This window comes from Thamnophis sirtalis, unplaced genomic scaffold (genome assembly GCF_051295495.1).
Source record: "Thamnophis sirtalis isolate CommonGarterSnake01/CBP01778 unplaced genomic scaffold, rThaSir2_p1.2 scaffold_8, whole genome shotgun sequence".
NCBI classification, from domain to species: domain Eukaryota; kingdom Metazoa; phylum Chordata; class Lepidosauria; order Squamata; family Natricidae; genus Thamnophis; species Thamnophis sirtalis.
The window spans coordinates 26,880,065-26,902,674 of NW_028261388.1; the positions used below are offsets into that span (position 1 = coordinate 26,880,065).

The 22,610-nt window shown below is 41.8% G+C and overlaps 1 protein-coding gene across 1 annotated transcript in view; it reads left to right on the top strand.

The window, feature by feature from the left end:
• Window positions 1–1,197: 1,197 nt before the first annotated feature.
• The window catches only part of IGSF11 (immunoglobulin superfamily member 11), a 164,678-nt gene continuing 143,265 nt past the window's right edge, over window positions 1,198–22,610 (top strand). Inside the window, exon 1 of the mRNA XM_014062811.2 lies at window positions 1,198–1,523. Coding sequence (XP_013918286.1) covers window positions 1,454–1,523 — 70 coding nt within the window. The 5' untranslated portion in view covers window positions 1,198–1,453. The remainder of the gene's footprint in view (window positions 1,524–22,610) is intronic.

The window sequence follows — 22,610 nt, forward strand, 5'->3', positions numbered from 1 at the left end:
CACATGAACATGCACACAGCCCTGGTTGGCAATTCCATAAATGAAATGTATTTTTTGTTGGAATTTTATTGTAGCTCTGAAGAATATGCTGAGAAAAGATGGAGCTACTTAAGGAGCTGCAGGGAAATTGTGATTGAGTGTCTTGGCATATTCCCCCCTCCTCCCTTCACATTATGGCTTGCCTAGTTGTAGTTTCAGGTTGCATCGCTACACTAGACACCCTATTCAATCACAAGACTTTAAATAGTAGCTGTAAGCAAGCAGAATGCAAGTATGCATGACTTGCACTTCCTTTTCTCTTTTGCATTTCTGACCACACCTGGAACAAGGATTTATGGATTTCCTTTCACCGTATTAACTCCACAAGAAGGTACATCTCCATGAATCTCTCCGAAGGGTAAAATGTGTGCAAGAATGATGGCCTCCAACGTTACATTAAAGAAGAAACCTAGCATCGTAATCTGAGGTCTTTCCATCTCCCACCTTTTCTCCATATAGCATCCAAAGCAATCTTCACCGCTTCGGCCAAGACTTCGCCACTACTTGGAACCCGCGGCACGCCCCTAGCGGGCCGGTGCGCGATGTCACCAAGGAGAATGCGGGTCCACCTTTCAAGCCTGCGCGTGATGTCAGAAGTTCATCGTAGCCAAGGATCCTGGGTTGTAATCCCGGGTCACTCTTCCAGGAGGGCTTTATGCAAACCAAGGAGGACTGTTGCAACTTCGGCGGTTTCTTTTAACTCAGATGACCTGAGGAGAAAGACAGGAGCGGGGAACAGCCCTCTCCTCTCTTCTTTTTGCGTATAGTTGATCGGGCCGCCAGTGAGCAGCGTTGGGGCGGCAGTGGCAACAGCAGAAGCGGGAAGAAGAGATGCCGGTTTGGGCAGGGAACGCGCGTGAACTTTGAATGCCAAAAGGTGCAGGGAATTAAGTAGCCCGCCGTTTCGGAGGCGCGTGGGAAAAGCCCGTTGTCTCCCGCTGCGTCAAGAGGGAAAGCGGCGCAATCCCCCCCCCCGGTTATTGAACCCCACCCCGGGGTAGCCCGAGCCAGACTGGCGGGGACGGGGGCGAGCGCGCGTGCTGTGGCCAAAGGAAGGCGGCGGCTCTTCTTCCTCCCCGATTGCAGTAGCAGCTCGGGGAGCCGCCAGGCTGCGCTCTCGAGCCGGCTCGCAGTCTGGCTTGCGGCCCCGGGCTGCCGGGCTCCGGAGCGCCAGAGCCTCCCGGGGAGCAAGCAGTGCGAGCGGTTGGTCCCGGGACAGCAGCAGCTGCTGCAGCGGGAGGAGCCGGAGCGGCTCGCTGCTGCAGCGGGAGCCGCCCCGGCTCGGAGCTCTTGCCTGTCCGAGTTGCGGAGATAACACCTGGCGCCCCTCAAGCAGGGGTGGCTTCGGTAGGACTTCGGCGGCCAGAACGACGCGCCGCCGCGGCTGCCCACACAACTCCTCTCCGCGCCCGGCATGACTTGCAAGGGTTCATCGAGCTGGGCACTTTGGGTGGCCCCGTTGGCTACGCTGCTGTCTCTGCAAGGTAAGGGAAACCTGAGGAAGTGTGGGGGGGGGAGACCAGGGGGTGCTGGGTGGGCTCCGGAAAAGTGGCAGAAACCTGGGAGGCACAAGACGCACATCTTTGTCTTCGGCAGTTTTGTTCCCTGCGCTGGATTCGAACTCTCAACTTTAGCGCCAAGGAGCGCGCTAGGCTGCTGCTCTGGGGTCGGCTGAACAGCAGCTAACCGCAGTATAGAATATGACACTTTTCCGAATAATTTTCTTCTTTTGCTGACTGAGGAAGTTGCTGTAAAGTTGAAGGAGGAGGGTCCGGGTGGGTTGTTTCGTCTTACCCAAATATCACTAGATGCCAGCCGCCTTCATTATTTCGCAGAATAACCAGATCTTATGTTTTAACACTCTATTCCCAAGGGGGAAAAAAGCAACGTGCACCAGAGTTATGGTACAACCAGTTTCTCTCTGCACAGGAGGGGGAAAATAAGTGAATCTACTATGTGACCTTTTAAGGAACAATCTATCCAAAAGTGATGTTAGAGAACTAGAAATGCTTTACTGTATTTGGCTCTCTATTCACTCCCCCCTCTAAATGCAGGAGTATAAAAGTTGATAGAGATAGTATTTCTAGCAGGTGTGGATAGCATTTATTATTTTTCATTTTTAGAACTTGAATATAATTTTTCAAACCCATAATACATGATATTTGTATTTAAGTTTATAAAACACTCATTTCCATATCCCAAGATTCTTTTTCTCAGTTAAACGACATCTATTCTTAAACATGCCATTATTATGTTTTGTTAATCCTACATCTCAGTTCTATTGCCCTAGCTTAAAGTAATAAAGTTTGTAAAACTTTCTACTCCGGCCTTGTAGAGTTTCTCTTGAAAGTGTGCAAGATGTACGATGCTGGAGAACTTTATCAGAAAAACAATTGCTAGTTATTTAGTAAAACTAGCAGTCAAATCTTCTCTGTGTTGCAGAAGTAAGTCTGGTAAAGACGATGAGAAATTATAATATTCCCACATTCCTAAAATTGAAGCCAGATTTTATTTCATAACTTACCTTTTCGTACAGCTTTTGTGCTCATTGTTTCCATTTTGCTATGACCAAATCTTGTGGACATATTTGAAAAATATATTTAATGGAATAAATTATTTCTGCATACTCCTTGCTCATTTTTAAAAAAAATTATAGATTTTAGTACAGGCATCTAGTGGCCCAAATGCATTCTGGAAATATTGTTTTTCTGTTGTGTCCTTATGATATTTTCATCTCAGTTTTTCTCCATGAATGAGATCGTTTTATATAGTATCTTTCCCTTAGTTTCTGACACTGTTCAAGGGCATCTTCAATGTGTATAAAATACATTAAGCTTTGTTACTTTTAACCTTGGAGGGAAGTCACATGACTGGTGGTGACTGGGAACAGAAGCAGTAGAGTTGGGACAGGAATCAGCAGCTCAAGAATGGGTGGTCAGCTGAGGGAAAGCTTATAATCAGTTAATTCAGTATTGACTGTTCTATTATTATTCAAAGACAATGGATTTGAAGCCACTGAGATAAAAAATGTATTGCTTTATTTTAGTATTCTCATATGTCCATAGGACAGACAGTACAGCTACATGGAATGCCTTTGTAGAAGAGTAAAAACTAAACTCCAAGGACTTTTGCCACCCATTAATTTAAACCATTGAGATTTGAGTGTAAGTAATGTGTTTAGGATGAAAGCTCAGTTTACAAAAACTTGAAAATGCCTGGAAGCCACATTAAATGTCTAAATGAAGATAATTATGTCTATTAATTGCTTATGGTTCATCTTGATAATTCTTAAAGGTCACAGTGAATGTTTAGAGAAAATACATCTTTTATTCTCTCTTTTTGTCATGTGATTTAGTTATCCTAGCATGTGGTGTATTCATGGTGGTGTTGACATTAGCGACGCTTGAGGCTGGAAAGAATGTGGGCCCTGCAATTAGGATCCAGATGCAGGACTCTGCCAGCTGTGAGGCAATTTGTTTTGTACATTTGCCAGTGCACCTTCTTCTGTGCCTGTAACATTCTCTCTGTTTTTGCTAGGATTTTCTTAAGTGCTTTGAAAAATTAGAGATCAATCTTGTAGCCAGTATTCCTAGTCTGTATACCAAGCATGTCCACATTTTTCCTTCTCATTGGCAAGTCACTGCTTCTTGAAGCATCCTTTGCTCCCTCAGTCAAGCAGGTATCATTTAGTTCAAGATTTGTTTTCAATTAGTGTGTAGCTCAAAGGGAGTTGATGTAGGACATCCATATCAGTTCTATAGGCCGTAAAAAATTAGCTTTGGATAACCAGTCCAAAGTATGTAAAGTATGTTATTTGAAACATATTTGTCTTTGGAGCAGGAGGCTTGCCCATAGCAGTGCTGGCTTGAATGCAGAGTTTAGTTTGCATTAAACCAGAGCATCCAGGCCTGACGATTAACACAAAAGTAAGCCAGGTTAGAATTGCTGCAGCTGTATGGGTAGTCCTTGACTTACGAACACAGTTGGGCCCAAAATCTATGTTGTTTAGTGAGACAGCTATTACGTGATTTTTTCCTCCCATTTTATGGCCTTTCTTGCCAAGTTAAATCAATTACTGTATTTGTTAAGTTAGTATAACTTAAGTTAGTAAGTGAATCTGGCTTCCACATTGACTTTGATTGAGAGAAGGTCACAAAAAATGATTACATGACTGGGACATTGCAACTGTCACAAATATGAGTCAGTTGCGAAGCGTCTGAATTTTGATCATGTGACTGGGGATGTTGCAGTGATCATAAATGTGAAAACAGTCCTAAGTCATTTTTTTCATTGTAACTTATTTCTTTGTAACTTTGAACAGTCACTAAATGAATTGTTGTAAAATAAGGACTACCTGTACTGAGGAATTCTGTTTTAATGGAAACCAAGAATATTGTGCCAGAATTTTTGTGTGATAGGAAGAATATGTGAGCCATATCACTCCATAAAACATATCACAGCATTAACCATTTCAGCCAGGGAATGATTATTTGTGTTACACTGTTGTAGGGCTAGGATTTTTTAATAACAGGAATATTATGTAAATATTAGAAATATGTAAATATGATCCTCTCTTCCACCAGAAATATTTTTTCAGATTTTCTTACGACTGTTGAGCTTTTCAATGGAAATAAAAGAAGTGTGCTTTGACTATTTAAGTATTGGCATGTATCTTTCAAAAAAGGAGGTTTGTAATGACATGTGCCAAGTTATGCCCACATTACATGATACTCACAAACATAATGTAACATAAACTTTTGCTAATATTGTACTGTAAAGGGATGTGTAACTAAAATGGCAAAAATTGTATGCAAGACATTGGAATGCTGGAATAGCAAGAGCAATGATTGTTCAATGAAGCAAATGAGGCCTTCATAGTACTGGATTTTGGATCTCAACATTGAGATTACAGAAAATGGTAGGTGTTCAATTTACCATTTATAATAAGACTATACTTAAAGTGAAAAGTACTGTAAATATGGGAATGATGAGACTAGAGTGAAGTTGAATTATTCATTAAAGAAAACCTATCCTGGACCTTGACCCATGACAGTCATGGAAAAAAGTTTACCTCATATAGTTATAACTGCTACTCAGTTTGACAAAATGACAAGATAATTAGGATATTGTAAGATAGATGAACTGTGGATGGAATTTTAGGCTGTATTCATGTAAGTGTAAGCAGCTCCACTTTATTCTGCTTTGGTCATACCATTCCTCGAGTAATATGTTTTGGGCATCGTATTGGATCAGGTTCTGAGAAGAAAATTTAGAATTACTAGAGGTCTAGAAGAGAGATTGAAGGAGTAGTGCCGGGATGGTGAACCTATGGCACACTCTCTAACCCTAACCAGCTCAGCTCCACTGCCTCCCACTCGCCAGCTGATTTTTGGGTCTCTGCTGCGTATGCATGCGTGGGAGTGGGTGGTCGTGTGCATGCGTGGGGGCGAGGGTAACACGGGGTGGTGCCGTTCCCCACGTCCCATTTTTGTTCCGAGGAGGCTTCAGGGAGGCCTAGGCCCAAAACGCGTGGGGAGGGGCGCACGCATGTAGGGGAGTGGGAGGAGAGCAGGGGGGGGTTGCTTCTGCACGTATTGGATTATGGGTATGCGCACCTTTAGCTCTGAAAATATTGAAGAGGGATAGGTCATTCTTTAAATGTCTAAAAATGTGTCCCATAAAAGAAAATTAAGATCCATTTTTTCTCATTCCAAAGTGTAGGAATAATGGTGTAAATTACAGGAAGACAGATTCTGACTGAATGTTAGTGGGGAAATAAACCCTTTCTCAACAGAGAAATTCAAAAGTGATTCAGAGAGGTGATTGTCCCTCTGTATTTATGTGTTCAAGTGAAGGCTTTAAAGCTTTTTATTTGAGATGTTTTAATTTGGGTTCTGCAATGAGCAGAGGTTTTGACTCGGTGGCCTAAACTGTTCCTTCTGTGAGCATGATACACTGCCTATTTGTTGTATGAAAACGAGGAATGGATCATGCTGAGCCTTGAGCAGTGTGAAACATAATTTTCTTCCTTCTTGTAGAATGAAAAGTACAGCAAGCTGCTTCTTCCCCATGTTACAACATGTACAGACTGCTATGATTTAGAGCTCCTTTGCTGTAGAATAGGAACTGAATGACAAGAGAAGCATTAGTAAAAGCAGGTATCCACATGTGGGGATAAGTGAGGGGAAGACACTTTGTGTTATGACACATTATCTGTTTATTTCATTTCTGTATCTGACACAAGTATGTAATCTGCAGTTTTTACATCATGATCTCACGATGTGCATAGTGTCATGTTGATATCATTGTGGCTTTTAATACATGCTTAAGTTTGTGAGTATATTGGGCCACATTATATGTTAGAATTTAGAAAGTGGATTAGTGATATTTGCCTTTACTTTAAGAAATATGTTCACTTAGTTCAGATGACCATTCATTCATAAACAAGACTGAATGGCTAAAACTTTTAAAATAGCAATGCATACAAATAATAAATCCAGAGGTGGGAACAAAAATAAAGCACAGATACATGTACACATGGCACAAAGGTAAAAATAGTTTAATATACATATTAACATATTCATGATTCACACATCATTTTGGCCCAATGCTGAAGGGAAGAACTGGGTCTTCAGGATAATTCTAAAAGCCAGTATTTCCAAAATTCAGCCATCCTACTGCCATGGGAGAGGCACTGAAACAGAGAAGGAACACTTTCTAGATCCTGCTAGATGGCACATTTTAACATATGGGATCTGGAACCAATCTTTATTAGGAGGGCAGGAGAAATTGGTGCTGGGAACCTTCAAATATCTTAGTCATGTGCTTCACATGAAGAGTTTTATTGAATATATCTAATAGCTTATATTCACCCAGATGTCTAGTTGAAAATCAGTTTAGCTTGTACAGAAGTGGCTTTATCTAGGGCCGTGATTGTGAACCTATGGCAGAGCCCTCTCTGCGGCCACACGAGCTGTCACCCCAGCTCAGTTCTAACACGCATGCCTGCGCACCTCCCGTCAGCCAGCTGGTTTTCAGGTCTCTGCCGCCCATGTGTGGAGGGTGGGGTGCATATGAGAGACATGCGCACATGCACACGGATCACGGACATGCGTGCGGGTGGTGGTGGTGCAGTGCGTGCCCTCTGTGGCCTGTTTTTGCTCCCAGGAGGCTGTAAGGAGGCATACTAGGCCCAAAATGGGGCACGGGGGGTCATACGTGCACATGCATGGGGGCGGGGGAGCATGGGGGGTCATGCACACATGCACATGGGGTGGGTTGTGGATGGGTTGGGTGGGCATTGCATTATGGGTGCAGGCGCATGAGCGCTTTTGGCACGTGACAACAAAAAGGTTAGCTATAACTGGCCTAGGGCAAGGGTCCATGGCCCCAGTCTGTGGACCAGCATAGGTCCACCAAATGCCAGAAACTGGGCTGTGCTAACAACGGAAACCTTCATCAGCAGGATTCAGGCAGCACGCGAAACCACACTCCCTCTGATCCACAGAAAAAGATTTCTCCACAGAACCAGTCCCTGGTGCCCAAAAGGTTGGGGGCCGCTGGCCTAAGAGTTTGATTATCTCTTGATTTCTATAGTATATGTCTGATTGTTTTAATCTTGCAGGCTTGTCATGTTCCAGGTTCCTTCAATTAAACAATGTCATGTTTTGGGACCCCAGAATGTACCTGTAGCAGAACCTGCTCTCTGAGTGAGGTTTCTCCTGAGATCTGGATAGCCCTATGCTGCTGCCGTTTAGAAGAGCTGTAAAGATGTGGCTCTTGATCCAGGCCATTGGCGGGGAGAATGACCTCTTTGTTCATTTCTATGGGGCCTGTATTCTTGCAATTTTTAATCTTTTATCTTCACCTCCTTTTAAACTTTTTTTTATTATGATTTCTTTGTTTTGATGGTTTAATCTGCCCATTGTTTTGGGCATTTAATGGTATTAACAAATAAACCCCAAGGCATGCGTGTAAGTTACTAGCACTGCTGTACTTTGAACCAGCTGTAGCTTCTAAATTTTAATTTAATATACTTTAAATTAAATTTAACTATCTTTCATCAAGCAGTTACATGCCACCACCAAATTATTAGTGACAATATATTGTGGCTTATAACAACAAAACCATCATAATATCAAAATCAAGTTAAAACTATAACAACATTAGACAGTATAGTAGTATATTTATTATCACAGCCAGTTTGGTATAGTTAAGACATCAGGCTAGAAAAAGGGAAAGTGAGTTCTAGTCTTGCCTTAGACCAGGGGTGTCAAACTCACGTCGTCATGGTGGCGTCATGTGACGTATAGGGACTTTCCCCCCTTTCCTAAACGGCATGGGCATGGCCAGCGCATGATGCATCTGGTCTGTGGGGGAATTTGTCAGCCCTGTCTTAGACACAAACCCAGTAGGGTCACCTCCGGCTACTCACTTTCGCTTAGCCCTAGGAAACTGTCAGTGGCAAACCACTTTTGAAATCTTGCCACAGGAAAACCACAGGACCTTTCTTGGCAGTCACCAAGAATTAGCAATATCTCAAAGACACAGCAAACATACAAAATATACTTATGGATAGCATTCAGTTGTATATTGTTCATAATTATTTCCAAAAGACCTTTCTGACTTTATTACCTTATGGAAAGCCACATTGAAGGAACAACCCTGCTTCTGAAATGTGTTTCAGGGCAGAAGTACTGTATTTTGTGATTGTAGGCCTTACTTTAGATAATTGGGGAAACCATCAATAGCTTATCTGAGGTGGTAGCTTGTCTTAATTCTTGGTGGTGGTGGATTTCAATGGTAGTTGAAGTACCTGAATGGCCAGCAATGTAGGGCTTATAAGTCAAAACTAGCCCTTTAGGTTCCATCCAGAAACAAATAAGTAACCAGTGCAGGGATGTATATAGTGTCAGTTACAACCACTGGACTTAGAATTGATTAGTATATACTGTGTTTTCCCAAAAATAAGAGGGTCTTATTTTCTTTTGACACCCAAAATAAGCACTTGTCCTTATTTTTGGAGAGGTCTTATTATTTTTGAGGTGCAGGAGGCTGCGAGCATGGTCAGCTCATGGCTGCTGCTGTGTTGCAATATTTTCAGGGAGAACTTATTTTTGGGGGAGGGCTTATTTTAGCGCATGTGCTCAAAAGCCTGATTGGGCTTATTATTCGGGGAGGTCTTATCTTATTTTCGGGAAACAAGGTAATTCTGTGATGGTTCTCAGTTACTGTAGGCAGGTCTTTGAGTTCCATGAAGGACCGTGCCTGAGCATCAACCAGAGCTAAGCAAAGGACTTATGGGCCATAGCTTCCACCTGTTTATCAACAGCTATGAATTGAGCAGGACCAAAATATAGACTTGCACCTTCAAGGGCATTAATACCCATTCAAGAAGTTACCAAAACCCACAATGAATGAACAGGAACTAGAATTGAATTACAGTCTCTTTCATCTCATCTAATCTTAGGTTATAGGGGACCATATGTTGAAAGCATCTCTCTAGGTACATGGGGGTGTAGAGGAGTAGCAGCAGCAGATACTACTGATTACCATTAGCACATTGAAAGTACCAGAACTTGGACTGTTGGATGACCTCTTCCAGTGGTTTCATATAAATCTACATACGATTAAAACTCTTGTTCCTGTAACCTTTAACTGAGCAAAATGGTGCTTATAGGACAACAATTTTTGAGCCAAGTTATCTCAAATGGAATAACTTGCAGAAAGTATCCAAAATCTGGACCCATGATTCCTGTGAAATTGAAATTTGGCAAATTTTATAAAGCATTTTATGATACAAACATTACAATAAAGCAGTTTATGCCACAATGCAAAATGTATTTATGTAAAACATTTATATAGCAGCCCACTTTGTAGAAAGTCTGATTGGCTCACAATCAAAAGTTAAAATACATAGAAACCATATAAAAACTATTAAAACCAAATATATAAAAATCAAAAACTGGCACCAAGTCAAGCTTCTGATGTGCAGTCAGCTCATCTTATCCCAGCACTTGGGGAAAAGGCCAGTATTTGGGGGAAAATCTTTATGGAATGATAGGAAGGTAGAGGCCTGCCAAATTTCAGAGGGAAAGGTGTTCCATAAGGACAGTGGTGCCATAGAAAAGGCATTTTTCTAGCAATCATAAAACATTTACTGTATTTACTTTCAATCATGGTGTACAATTCAACATGGGCTATTTTTCAAGGCAGATTCATCTCTGAATGTATCCCAACTTTTCCATAGAGGCTAGCACATTAGTTCTGTTATTGTTGAAGGCATTGTGAAATACGATAAATATCTTTGAAAGAATGATCAGTCAGGACATGAGTTATCTAGTATGCTACTAAAACTCTTGTGTTTGTAAACTTGAACTGGGAAAAATTACCGTATATACTCGAGTATAGGCCGACCCGAATATAAGCCGAGGCACCTAATTTTACCACAAAAAACTGGAAAAGTTATTGACTCGAGTATAAGCCTAGGGTGGGAAATGCAGTAGCTACCGGTAATGATGTCCCGTGCAGCCGCGGGAGCGATGTCCCGCCTCCTATGACACACGGCACAGTGATTCCTATCATTGGATCACTGTACCAGAGGAGGTGGGACATCGCTATGTGACTGCTTGCCATAACAAGCAGGAGGTGGGACATCGTTGCAGAGCGGCAGGAGGGGGAGGAAGGGGAATCGTAAGACAGCCCTGCATTACATTAGAACGTGAGGAGGGGGGATGGTGCGGTGTGCGCTGCGCAGCAAACTGACACAGAGGGAGGGGAAACTCACAGGGGTGCCGGGCCATTCACGAGCGTCACCCAGCGGCATGGCCCCGCCCCTTTTTCTCCTCCATTTCGGGCAAATTTTTCATTGACTCAAGTATAAGCCGAGGTGGCTTTTTTCAGCCCAAAAAGTGGGCTGAAAAACTCGGCTTATACTTGAGTATATACGGTATGTAATCTTGAGGCAAAACATTTTCAACTAAGTTGCCTCAAATGGGCTAAATTACAGAATGCTTCAAAATCTGGGGCCCATGTGGAATTGAAGTTTGGCAAATTGTGTAAAATATTTTATGACAAAAATTACCATAAAGCAAATTATCATAAAACATTTCCTATGGTCAGCTCGTATGTTTGATTGTGCTGTACAGTTCAACATGATGGGCTGCTTTCAAGGCAGATGCATCTCTGAGTATCTCCATGATTTTTTCAAATATATTAGAAGCTCTGCCATTGTTGAAGGCGTTGAGGACTCTGGTAGGGCAATATCTCTGAAATGATGACAAGTGATCATGGGTTGTCTAGTGTTAAAAGAGAGAGAAGACTAACTTTATGGAACTCCTGAAGAAAGTGACTATAGGCTGATCTCCAAACTGTTCTTGGTTGGGATTACCTACTGAAGTAGAAATGGAACATTGTGCCCCAGTCTCCAATTCCTGAGGTAATCCAGGATGATACCTTGGTGTCAAGAGTTGAAGAGATATTTAAATGAGCCAAGAGGTATGTGTTCTGCAGCTGAATCCCTACCATGTACTCAGCAACCTAAGGGGGGAAGATCTAAGTAATATGTATGAAATACCTACGGCTCTAGAGAAACTCTCTTCAGGAGCGGTGTATTGTAGCCTTCTTCAAATGCTTCTTTCCACATTTCTTGCCATCTGGACTGAGTGGTTGTTTATAAAATAAGATGGTAATGTACCTGCTTTTTAATTCTTACCACAGCCTCTCACATTGTGAGATACCAGGGATATGAGATATTTACCTGTCCCGTTTCCTCAAGTCCCCAGACAAAAAAGAATCCCAGATAACCAGACAGATAATACTGCACTATAAACTCTATTCAGGACTGAGCAAGACTGGGGCAATTTTCTTGGCAAAATGGTAAACAAAACAATTATAGCTGCCAAACACAAGATCTTCCTGGACATCCCTTCCTAAGAGGGGATTTATTACCCTAAGCAAGGCAGCTGGTTGACAGTCTGCCAATGCAATAAGGGAGGATATATAATGATACTTTGCTTCTCTTATCATGCTGATGTAGGTTTGAACTTGAGCTTTTGCCATGCTTGATAAATTCACCTTTGGACTTTCCCCTGCTATACCAAGCTTGTTTTTAGAGATTTGTGTTCTGGAACTTCTCAGAAAATCAACATGTGCTTTAATATCAGGAACAGAAAGCACTTATTCAGAGAGCAAGGTCACTGAAACATCCTGACAAATGTTTGGGATATTCATCAAGGATTGTTCAGAAGTCCTGTGGATTCCTCAGATTCCTGGGGCAAATTGTATTAATGGGTCCTTACTCTTCAGAGGTCCCAGGTGGTAGTTAAGCTTAATTGTACCAAGGAGTAAATCTGACCACAGCATTGGACAAGATGTAATACCATCCATGTTAGAGTCACAGGTCAATCACTCTGAGACAGACATGATCTCTGTATGATTGCCTGTATGAGTTAGACCAGAGATTATTTGGGAGTCATGAACTTTAAAGCTTTGCCAAACAGGGCAAGATAAGTAAGCTGAGGAGACACAACATCAGAATTTGAGAAGATCCCAGCATTATTCCAGAGATCAGATCAACAAGCTTGGAAAGCGAGTCAACTGAACAGTATGATGGCCAGGATACAGTACCTGCAATACTGATGTGTGCGTGTGTGTGTGTGTGTGTGTATGTGTAGTATTTGTGCTGATAAATACACAAATTTTACTGTTGCACAAATGTAACACAAATGTAACACAAATGTAACACAAATGTAACACAAATGTAACACAAATGTAACACAAATGTAACACAAATGTAACAAATGTAACACAAATGTAACACAAATGTAACACAAATGTAACACAAATGTAACACAAATGTAACACAAATGTAACAAAGGCAACAGTAAAATATTGGGCTTTCTGTCTGGATGGTCTCTTGTGACGAGCCGATGGACAGAGAATGGAAGCAGTTAGCTTCCTCCCATAATTGGGGCATACCAGGGGTTGTGACGTATGTATGTATGTATGTATGTATGTATGTATGTATGTATGTATGTATGTATGTTGTATTTTTGCTGATAAATAAAGGGAGACTAGTATAGATCTATTTCAAGCTATTTAGCTCTCATCAGCTAGCCATACCCTTCCTGGGATTCGAGCCTGTGCTATATTACATCGTAGGCAGACCTCTTAGCCATTAAGCCACAGGAGGAGAGCCATATATTCTGCTTTAAATGGACATTGCAGCAGGTAGCAGGACCTAGATGATATTGGTTAATCTTAAAAATGCTGAACAGGATCAGATCTGGTTAAAACTTAAGTTAGGAGACCACCATGAAAGTTCAGCGCTATAGCCTAAGCTGAAAAATTAAGACATATATTTCTGAGAAAGAGAGTGATAAAATAATTGTCATTTTTGTTCCCTTCCAAAAATATATGGAAATATCCATGTCATCACTGCTAACTCTAGGAAAACATTATCATCATTTTAAAAGGGGGAGGGGAATAATCTGTTTTATCAAAGCTTTCTTGACCATTATTCTTTACAGCGCAGCAGAACAGATGCATATTTCCTTTTGTCTATATAAGTCATTTGGTGCCTATGTTAGTGGAAAAATAATTGCATAATCTCAGGGGTTTTCTTTCTCTAAGATTTTCTAATTATAAACCATTACATTCAGAATGACATTGTGCTATGTTTATCTGATCCAGCTTTCTCTACTACCTATATTTGCTGTTTTTTTAAAGTAGCAATAATTTGGACAAATGGACATAGTTGGAATAGAATATAGGAATCCACTCAGCTTTTAACAAATATATACTACTACAAATGTGTAATATTATATGCCTTTTTTGGTATTTTCCTTTTCCAGAGATGCATATATTGAAAAAAACAGAGCAAACACGAATACACTTTATAAACTTTCTTTATAATTATTTTAGTTTCTCCATTTTGAAACTAAGTGAAAAGAATGCTAACTCTAGGTAACTCAGGCATTGCCTTAAAAGAAGGATGACAATGGATAGGATTTTGTATGCTATCTTGAGTAATAACTACTGCTTATTTTGCAAAAATATGTGACCAGGCACACGTTAAAACTATATTAAAACTAATCTGTTGCCAATTGATCATCAGCATCTACTCAGTCAACATCTGGTTCGTAATGTTGGTACTTATAGAGCTAGAATTTAAAATACCCCCCCCCCCTTTTTTTTTATTTCCCCTCAGAATCACATATGGAATTCTCTGCTTAACTTTGAAATCGATTGTCATGTGTTAGCTGATCCAGTCTGTTGCCCTTGTGAGGTAATTTACTGTAACACTCCTTCAATTAGTGGCAAGAAACTTAATTTCATTGTGTCCTTATTCCTTTAGTTGTATAGAGTAAGAAACTTCAAAACATTATGACTTGGGATGCCATTTCCAAGGTCTCTTGAAGGAGAGCTAAAATAGTTTGCATCCATATTGCACAGCAGAAAGTAGAGGCACTCAGCAGTTCCGGTTTGCGCTGGAATGAATAGATGGCATATTCTTGGCTCCTTGGACCAAGTCTTAGTCACTAGAGAACATTTTATATTTTATGGCAAAATATACAGTATTCCCCATGGTACCCCTTAGGGGATATTTAGCTACTCCTTTTGTGGTGACTCATATATTTGGTAGGATGCTTCTATTATACTTTAAAAAATACAGTATGCAAGAGTGCTTGTAAACAGTTTCTTTCAAGGAGAATTGCATACACAACATATTTGGAGTTGTTCAGAGCAATATGCTAGCTTTCCTTTGTTTTTAAGGTCTATTCAATCTTCTGAATAGTAGTTCTGCTTTAATTTTCTGCTGGCATTATTACATGAAAGCAATTTATATGGTTACTTGATTTCGAGTTTTCAAAGAACTCAGAATGTTTACTTGGATATAAGCCGGTAAGTAAGAATTCTACCTCAGGAATGAAGCTTGGCATAGGTCAGGAATGTGTTGAGCCATGACAGGTTGTTACAAATGACTGTCATACTTGCCATTCAGAACCAAAACTTCATGCTCTTTTCATTTTAAGCTCTCTGGTAAAAAGTATTTCTCTCTAAAATATAGCCATCACATCTACTATTGCATGCTGTACAGCTTGTTCCTTTGTCAGAATTCTCCTATTTAGAATTGTTTTAAGGAGAAAACATTACTTATGCTAGGGTACCAGATTCTGGAGGGCTAAGCACTATTGGCTCGTCAGTTTTCCTGTGCACTGCTTGAAGAGTCCAAGCAACGGGTTAATTCAGTCTGGTTGCCCTGGGACTGAGGAAACTTTTTCCTTGGCCACGCTTCCTGGTGTAGCTACTCCCCACAATTTTTCCTCAGTCTGCCCGTTCAGGATTGTTTTCTGTGAGTTCCAGCTGAATTAATCCTTTTGGCTTGGACTCTCCTATATAAATAACTTTTTCCTTCAATTCTTATTTTCCTTCCTACTTTTTTTAAAATTCCCTCAAGAAGGAGCTCATGAACCAGGAAGTCCTCCATCTTTTGGAGATAAACACAATAGAGCAGGTTCCCCTCGACCAGGAAGGAAAGGGATTTTACTCCATCCTTTTCCTGGTACCCAAGAACTGGGGGTGGGTGGGTGGGGTGGAGGGCCATCTTGGATCTCAAGAATCACAACAGGCACATCACTTATCAGAGGTTCAAGATGCTATCCCTCCAGTCTATCCTGGCGGGGATCCGCCAGGGAGACTTACTCACATCTATCGACCTAAAGGAGCCTTATCTCCACATCCACATCCACCCTCAACACAGAAGGTTTCTGCGTTTATTTTATGCTGGCCGACACTATCAATACAGGGCCCTCCCATTCGGCCTGTCATCGGCGCCCAGGACCTTCACAAAGGTCCTGGCGGTAGTTGCGGCTCAGCTCAGGCCCATACGGCTCCAATGCTACCTGGACGACATCCTCATCCAGTCGTCGTTCAGGCAGCAAGCCTTGCAGCACCTCCGCATCACAATGAGGGCTCTCAGGGGTCACGGGTTCTCCCTAAACCTGGAGAAAAGTCACCTCACTCCAACCACTCACCTGGGCGTGGTGATGGATACCTTGTCGTGCAGGGTTTTCCTTTCCCAAGACAGGTTAGATGGCCTAGTGTCCATGACCCACAAGGTGTTGCAGGCAAAGCAGGTACCGGTGGTCCTCCTGTCACAGCTGTTGGGAAAAATGATCTCATGCATCTCGATCGTTCCCTGGCCCGACTCCATTCCAGGGCACTGCAATGGCTTCTCCTGTCCCACCAGAGAGCCAGCAGGAGCAACTCACCCATGATGGTATGCGTCCTTCCGAAGGTGAAAAGGTCCCTCTGGTGGTGGAAGTCATCAGCTCTTCTCAAAGGTCATCTGGTCAAAGAGCCCACCAGGTTGGTCATCATGACAGATGCCAGTCTCGCCGGCTGGGGAGCACACATGGGACATCTCGTGGTTCAAGGCAAGTGGTCCCCAGCAGAGGCAGCCTGCAGCATCAACTTCTTGGAGCTGCGGGCTGCGAGGCTGGCCCTCCAACATTTCCACCAGTCCAACCGACATCACCACGTGCTCCTGATGACAGACAATGTGGCCACCAAGGTGCACATCAACTGCCAGGGTGGCACCAGGTCCAAAAAACTTATGGCGGAAGCGGACACCCTGGGCCGCTGGGCAGAACGACATCTAGTGTCCATCCGTTCCGACTACATCTTGGGAGTGGACAACACCCAGGCGGACTGGCTGAGCAGGATCACCATAGACCCCGCAGAGTGGCGATTGGATCCGGCTCTGTTCTGCCAGCTGTCTCACAGGTTCGGCACCCCAATAGTCAACCTCTTTGTCACCAGGAACAACACACACCTCCAGTGCTTCTCCTGCTTTCGTTCTCCAGGGTCAGAGGGGATGGATGCTCTCCGTTGCAGCTGGCCCCAGTGCCTGCTATATGCTTTTCTTCCTCTCCCTCTCCCTCTCCCTCTCCTTCCACAAGTATTCAACAAAGTCATTGCAGAAAGGGCAGAGGTTGTCCTTGTGGCCCCTCACTGGCCCCAGAGGTAGTGGTTCGCCGATCTTGTCAGCCTGTCAGTGTCCCCTCCATGGAGGATCCCTCCAGATCAGGTCTCCCTCAGCCAGGGGGGCATCATCCATCCAGAACCCCGGTGACTCCACCTGGCCATCTGGCACTTGACGGGGACCTCCTGAGGGACGAGGGCTTGTTGGAGGAGGTGCTACGTACCATTCAGGCTGCTAGACGGCCTTCAACTACCAGAATCTATGACTCTTCCTGGGCTACCTTTGCCAAGTGATATGACGACTTGCAACTTGACCCGGTCACTGCTCCCGTGTCCCGTGTTTTGTATTTCCTACAAGGGGGACTCGAGAAGGACCTTGCCCCGAACACACTCCGTCGACAGGTGGCGGCCTTGTCCACTGTTTCGTTCGGTGATCCAAATCTGCCCCTCAACAGGATTCCCAGGGTGCGCTCTTTTCTCAATGGCGCTTCCAACTTACGTCCTCCTACAGTCCACCATTATCCCACATGGCAGCTGTCAGTGGTTCTACAGGCTCTCACTTCTCCACCTTTTGAGCCTATTCGTACCTCATCTCTTCGCCATCTTACCTTGAAGACGGCTTTCCTCATTGCCATAACATCCGTGAGACACATTTCGGAGCTGGCAGCCCTGTCCATCTGACAGGACCTGTGTGTTATCCACCCTGACAGGGTTGTCTTGCGCCTAGATCCGACTTTCATCCCGAAAGTTAATACTTGGTTCCAAGTATTAACTTGGCGTAGGAAATCATCCTGCCTAACTTTTGTCCACATACCTCTCATCCTAGTGAGCACACCTGGCACAAGTTGGACATCAAGTGGGCCCTGCGGATCGACATCAGTTGCACTGCGGACTTCCGCAAGTCAGAGGCTCTCTTCATTTCATTCCAGCCTGGCTCCTTGGGCAAAAAGGTGACATCTTCCACGGTAGGCAGATGGCTGAGGGCGTGCATCGCTGCTGCCTACGAGAACCAGTCCAGAGCGCTGCGTCGACACATTACTGCCCACTCTACGAGGAGCATGGCCACCTTGGTGGCCTGGGCCACACAGGCCTCAATTGACGACATCTGCAGGGCGATCACTTGGTCTTCGCCATCGCCCTTTGTCAAGAACTATAAGTTGGACGTGTATGCCTCGGCTGAGGCCTCCTTTGGCAGGAGGGTGCTCCAGGCGGTTGTGCCCAGGACTGAATCCCGGGACTATCCTTCTGCCCGCCCAGATGGACCATAACTTGGGTTTGTCCTGTTGCTTGGACTCTCCAAGTGGTGCACAGGAAAAAGACCATTGGTTTACCTGGAGGGTCCTTTTCTGTGCATCGTGGGAGAGTCCAACCTGCCCTGACTGATCCGTCCAGGGATTCGTGACCGTCGTGTCAACTTGACCTGACTATTTCTCTGACACTTCACGCTTCCAACCTTCACGGTTCTAGACCTTCTCAAAATTCTGGGGAGTAGCTACACCAGGAGGCGTGTTTCCTCAGTCCCAGGGCAACCAGACTGAATTAACACATTGCTTGGACTCTCCCGCGGTGCACTGAGTCCCTCCTGGAGAAGGGCGGCATACAAATAAACCAAATACAATACAATACAATACACAGAAAAGGACCCTTCAGGTAAGCCAATGGTCTTTTTGTTTCGGTGATTACTTTTGTTTGGTTTGACCTCACAGGGTTTATTTTTCATGACGAATACTTGGAATTAAAAAAGCATATAGCATAAAATCACATATGACATTAGATGTGTTTATATATCTTGCAGCAACCTTTCTGAGTGTATCTAAGTTTGTGGGAAGCTATGTAAAAGTAGAAGGCAATTCTGTGGTGTTGTTATTGTTGTAGTATGACCAATTATAATGAAATTAATATGATTCATTACATTCTGAAGATGTAAATATGCAGTGATATGCAGTAATAGACCTTGATTGAATGTCAGCCAGATGATGGGACTTTTATATGATAAAGTTGATTCTGACCATGGTAGGTTTTAGCACTCGGATCTATCATCAACTACAGTTGTTAATGTGATTGTGGTCTCAATTCAAAATATTACATAGACTTTGAAGTTTTATATGATTAGTATCTAGGGTATTTGAATACATTTATATTCCAGTAGAGATGAATATTTTCTGTCATCTTGAGTATTAAACCGGGTTTTATGTGGCATGTCAAGGATCTTGCCTTAAAATGGGGCAAGGGCACTCTTCCCTTCAGTATTTCATTTCAAATTTATTGTAAAAAATACTTTATGAACAAATTTCAACTTTTCAGCTTTTACACACAAATAAGATCTATTTCCTCTACAATAAAAGGAGGGCATAATGAAGGAAACACTATTTTTCAGTGATATTGCTTGCGGTCTAGATAAAGTGGCAGTGAAAAGGCTGGCAAATAAATTTAATAAAGTGTTGGGAGGAGAGTTTGAAGGTGTATATTAAGCCCCTGCTTTTCAGAGGCTTAACAAAATTATTATTCTATATCTTTTTGTATCTAAATTTGTATTGTGTTGTTTATTTTATACATGGTCTAGAGCCTTTGGAGCAAGGCAGTTTATACATTTTTAAAACATGTACTTTACCCTGTTTCCCTGAAAATAAGTTCTTCCTGGATAATAAGCCCAATCCGGCTTTTGAGCACATGCACTAAAATAAGACCACCCCCAAAAATAAACCCTCCCCAAATGTTTTTCAACGCAGCAGCAACCATGAAGTAACCACGCTCGCCACCTCATGCACCTCAAAAATATAATAAGACCTCCCTGAAAATAAGGCCAAGTGCTTATTTTGGGTGTGTGCGTGTGTCAAAAAAAAAGACCCTGTCTCATTTTCAGGGAAATATTTTTGTGGTTATAAGTACAAAACTTAATTCTATCTCTTCCCCTCAAACCCTACAAATTAAGTGAAAATGTTGATCTGACATGCTGGGTGGATAGCTAAGATCACAAAAATGTGCTGCATATGTGTTTAAAGATGTTCTTTAGAGACTATTTACCGAATTGCCACTAAAAAAATTAAAATTGGCAGGTGGTTAGAAAGAGGCCTCCTCTGTGGTAGTCCCAATCTAGTGGAATTTTTTGCTTAAAGAGCCAGGCATGCATGTTTCTTTCCACTGCTCCTTTCTTGAATTCAGGAAGCTTGAATGAATGTTTTAGATATTTGATGCATTCTCAGAAATGAAGAGCATGCCTGAGGCTAGCATTTTGCTTTACATCATGCCAGCTTTCCATTTTTAAAATACCTTTTAATATAAAAGGTGAGGTGGGAAAAGAAAGCTTGAAAGGAATAATTTAAAACATTTTTTTAAACTAGCTACTAATTTTTCAGTGGGAAGAAAAAATGAATAAAATAATAGCAATTGAGAAGAAATGCTGTAAATATGTACAGTAGCTTAATTATCAGAAAGAGATGTTATGGTTTTTTTTTTCATTCTTCTTTGTATCACTATTCCTTCAAATGTTTTATTTCCTTTCCTTTACATCTGGGAAAAAGAACAGCAGTGTTATATTCTGAGAAAATTGTAGAATGTCAAACATCTTTTCTGTAAACTTTTTTGACTGCATATTATTTTAGTAGTTCGCTTAAATGGGATGCTACACAGATCCCCCCCCCCCCCGATAGTAGTCCATAGTGAGTTTTGTCTTGAATGGTTGGAAGCAGTAAAGTATGTTTCTATGCAAATGCTTCTGCATACGTCAACATTATTCCTGCAGTATGTCAACGAGATTGCATGGAAGAGAAAAATTAAACATGTGCCAAAAGCTTTGCAGTAAAGCTGTTATATTTCTTCAAATTGTCATTACTATACACATTTGATGTAATCAGTCTTCATGTTGCCTGGATCCTTCGCTTTGTTAGATCAACATTTCCATAAAGGGAGGCAGTGCAGAATTGCAGTGTTCTCCTTTTTAGGAACAGGACGGGCGCCGAGTCCTTTGTTGTCTCTTCTGTGCTTTTGAATAATCTTTATTTTCCATTGCTATTTTGGTGATTTGAGAAGGAAGACTGGTTACAAGATATGCAGGTTTCTTAAAACACAACTTGAGATGCAATGCCAGAAATTTCTTATTAAAATATTATGCCTGTTGCACACTTATTACCTGGTGCTCTCCCAGGATTGGGGAACATGTTGATCTTAGATACTGTTTCATAACTATTAGCAGCCAGGATGCAACGATGGCCACAACAGAAGGCCCAGAAATCTCCCCTCTCTATTCTCCTGCAGTTCAGGTTGTGATATTTCCTATTACAGGAGAATAATAAAATGGGGACGTCTAAGCAACTATCAAAATTCCTTTAAAAGGTATCATGCAGCTTTAATGTTGAGTAGTGTTTTGCACAGCCACATGTTGGTACCTTCAAATTAGCATTGACTCCTGGAATAGTTCTTTCAGTTTTCTTGGCAAGATTTCAGAGGTGGTTTGCTATTCCCTGCTTACTGGGGCTAAGAGAGAGTGGCCCAAGGTCACCTAGTTATGGTAGCTTCATATCTAGGATGGGACTCTTGGTTTCTAACCTTAACCACTATATCAAACTGGTCCTATTTGATATAATTACTGACATTTTATGTATGTTCCAATTATCTTCTCCCTTTTTAAGTTAACAAAAGTAACTTGCCTCAGTCCTAAGAGAGGAACTATTTAAACATATCAAAATGCATATTTATTTTTCATTATGCAAAATATGTAATATTTAAACATGCATGTTTTATACCTTTTGTAGAGATTTCATTTTATGAATAAATATCATTTATTTCATTAACTGCATTTCTAAATTTAATATTATTAACTGCAATTCTAAATTTAATATTATTAACTGCAATTCTAAATTTAATATTATTTGGAAGTAAATTTCACAAGAATCAATGGGGAGCCACTTATAGATAAATAATTTAAAATCAAGTTTATAGCCACATTTGGTAGATGACTTCAGATAAGGCTGCATCTCTAAGCAGAACTCCAAGAAAATCATATTGAACTTATTAAGATTTACACCATGCTTAGATTCACAGTAGCATGCAAGCTTACTGTGTATTTTGTTTACAGTTTTGGTATAGTATAAGGCAAAGATCAGGTAGCCCACTGCTAACCTATACAAACCTTTGTTTGCCCATGTTGCAGGTAAATATCATGATAGTTATATAATCACTCAGTTGAACTGTCACTCTACAATGATGCCCTAAGATTTCCCAGTGGACTCTAATCTTCCAGTGTCAAAGCCAGGGATTAAAATGCCTGTTTAAAATTTAGGAGTGGATTGACAAGGGAAAGTAGGATTCTATTTTGTGTTACTCCAGGATGTGTCATTAGGAGTGAAATAACTCTGCTAATTGGTTCCAGATCACAAACATAATACGGTGATAAGGTAGATCTCAATCAGAAGGTCATCAGCTACAAATTTATCAGTGATCTTATCCTGTATTATTTCCAGGTGATAGTCAGAATCAAATGGTAATAAGAAAGGATCTACATTTTTCTCCGGTTTTGAGTTAATTTTCCATATGCACTACTTTCTTATTTTTGTATTTATACACTCTCTTGCCAAAGTAAGAGTTGC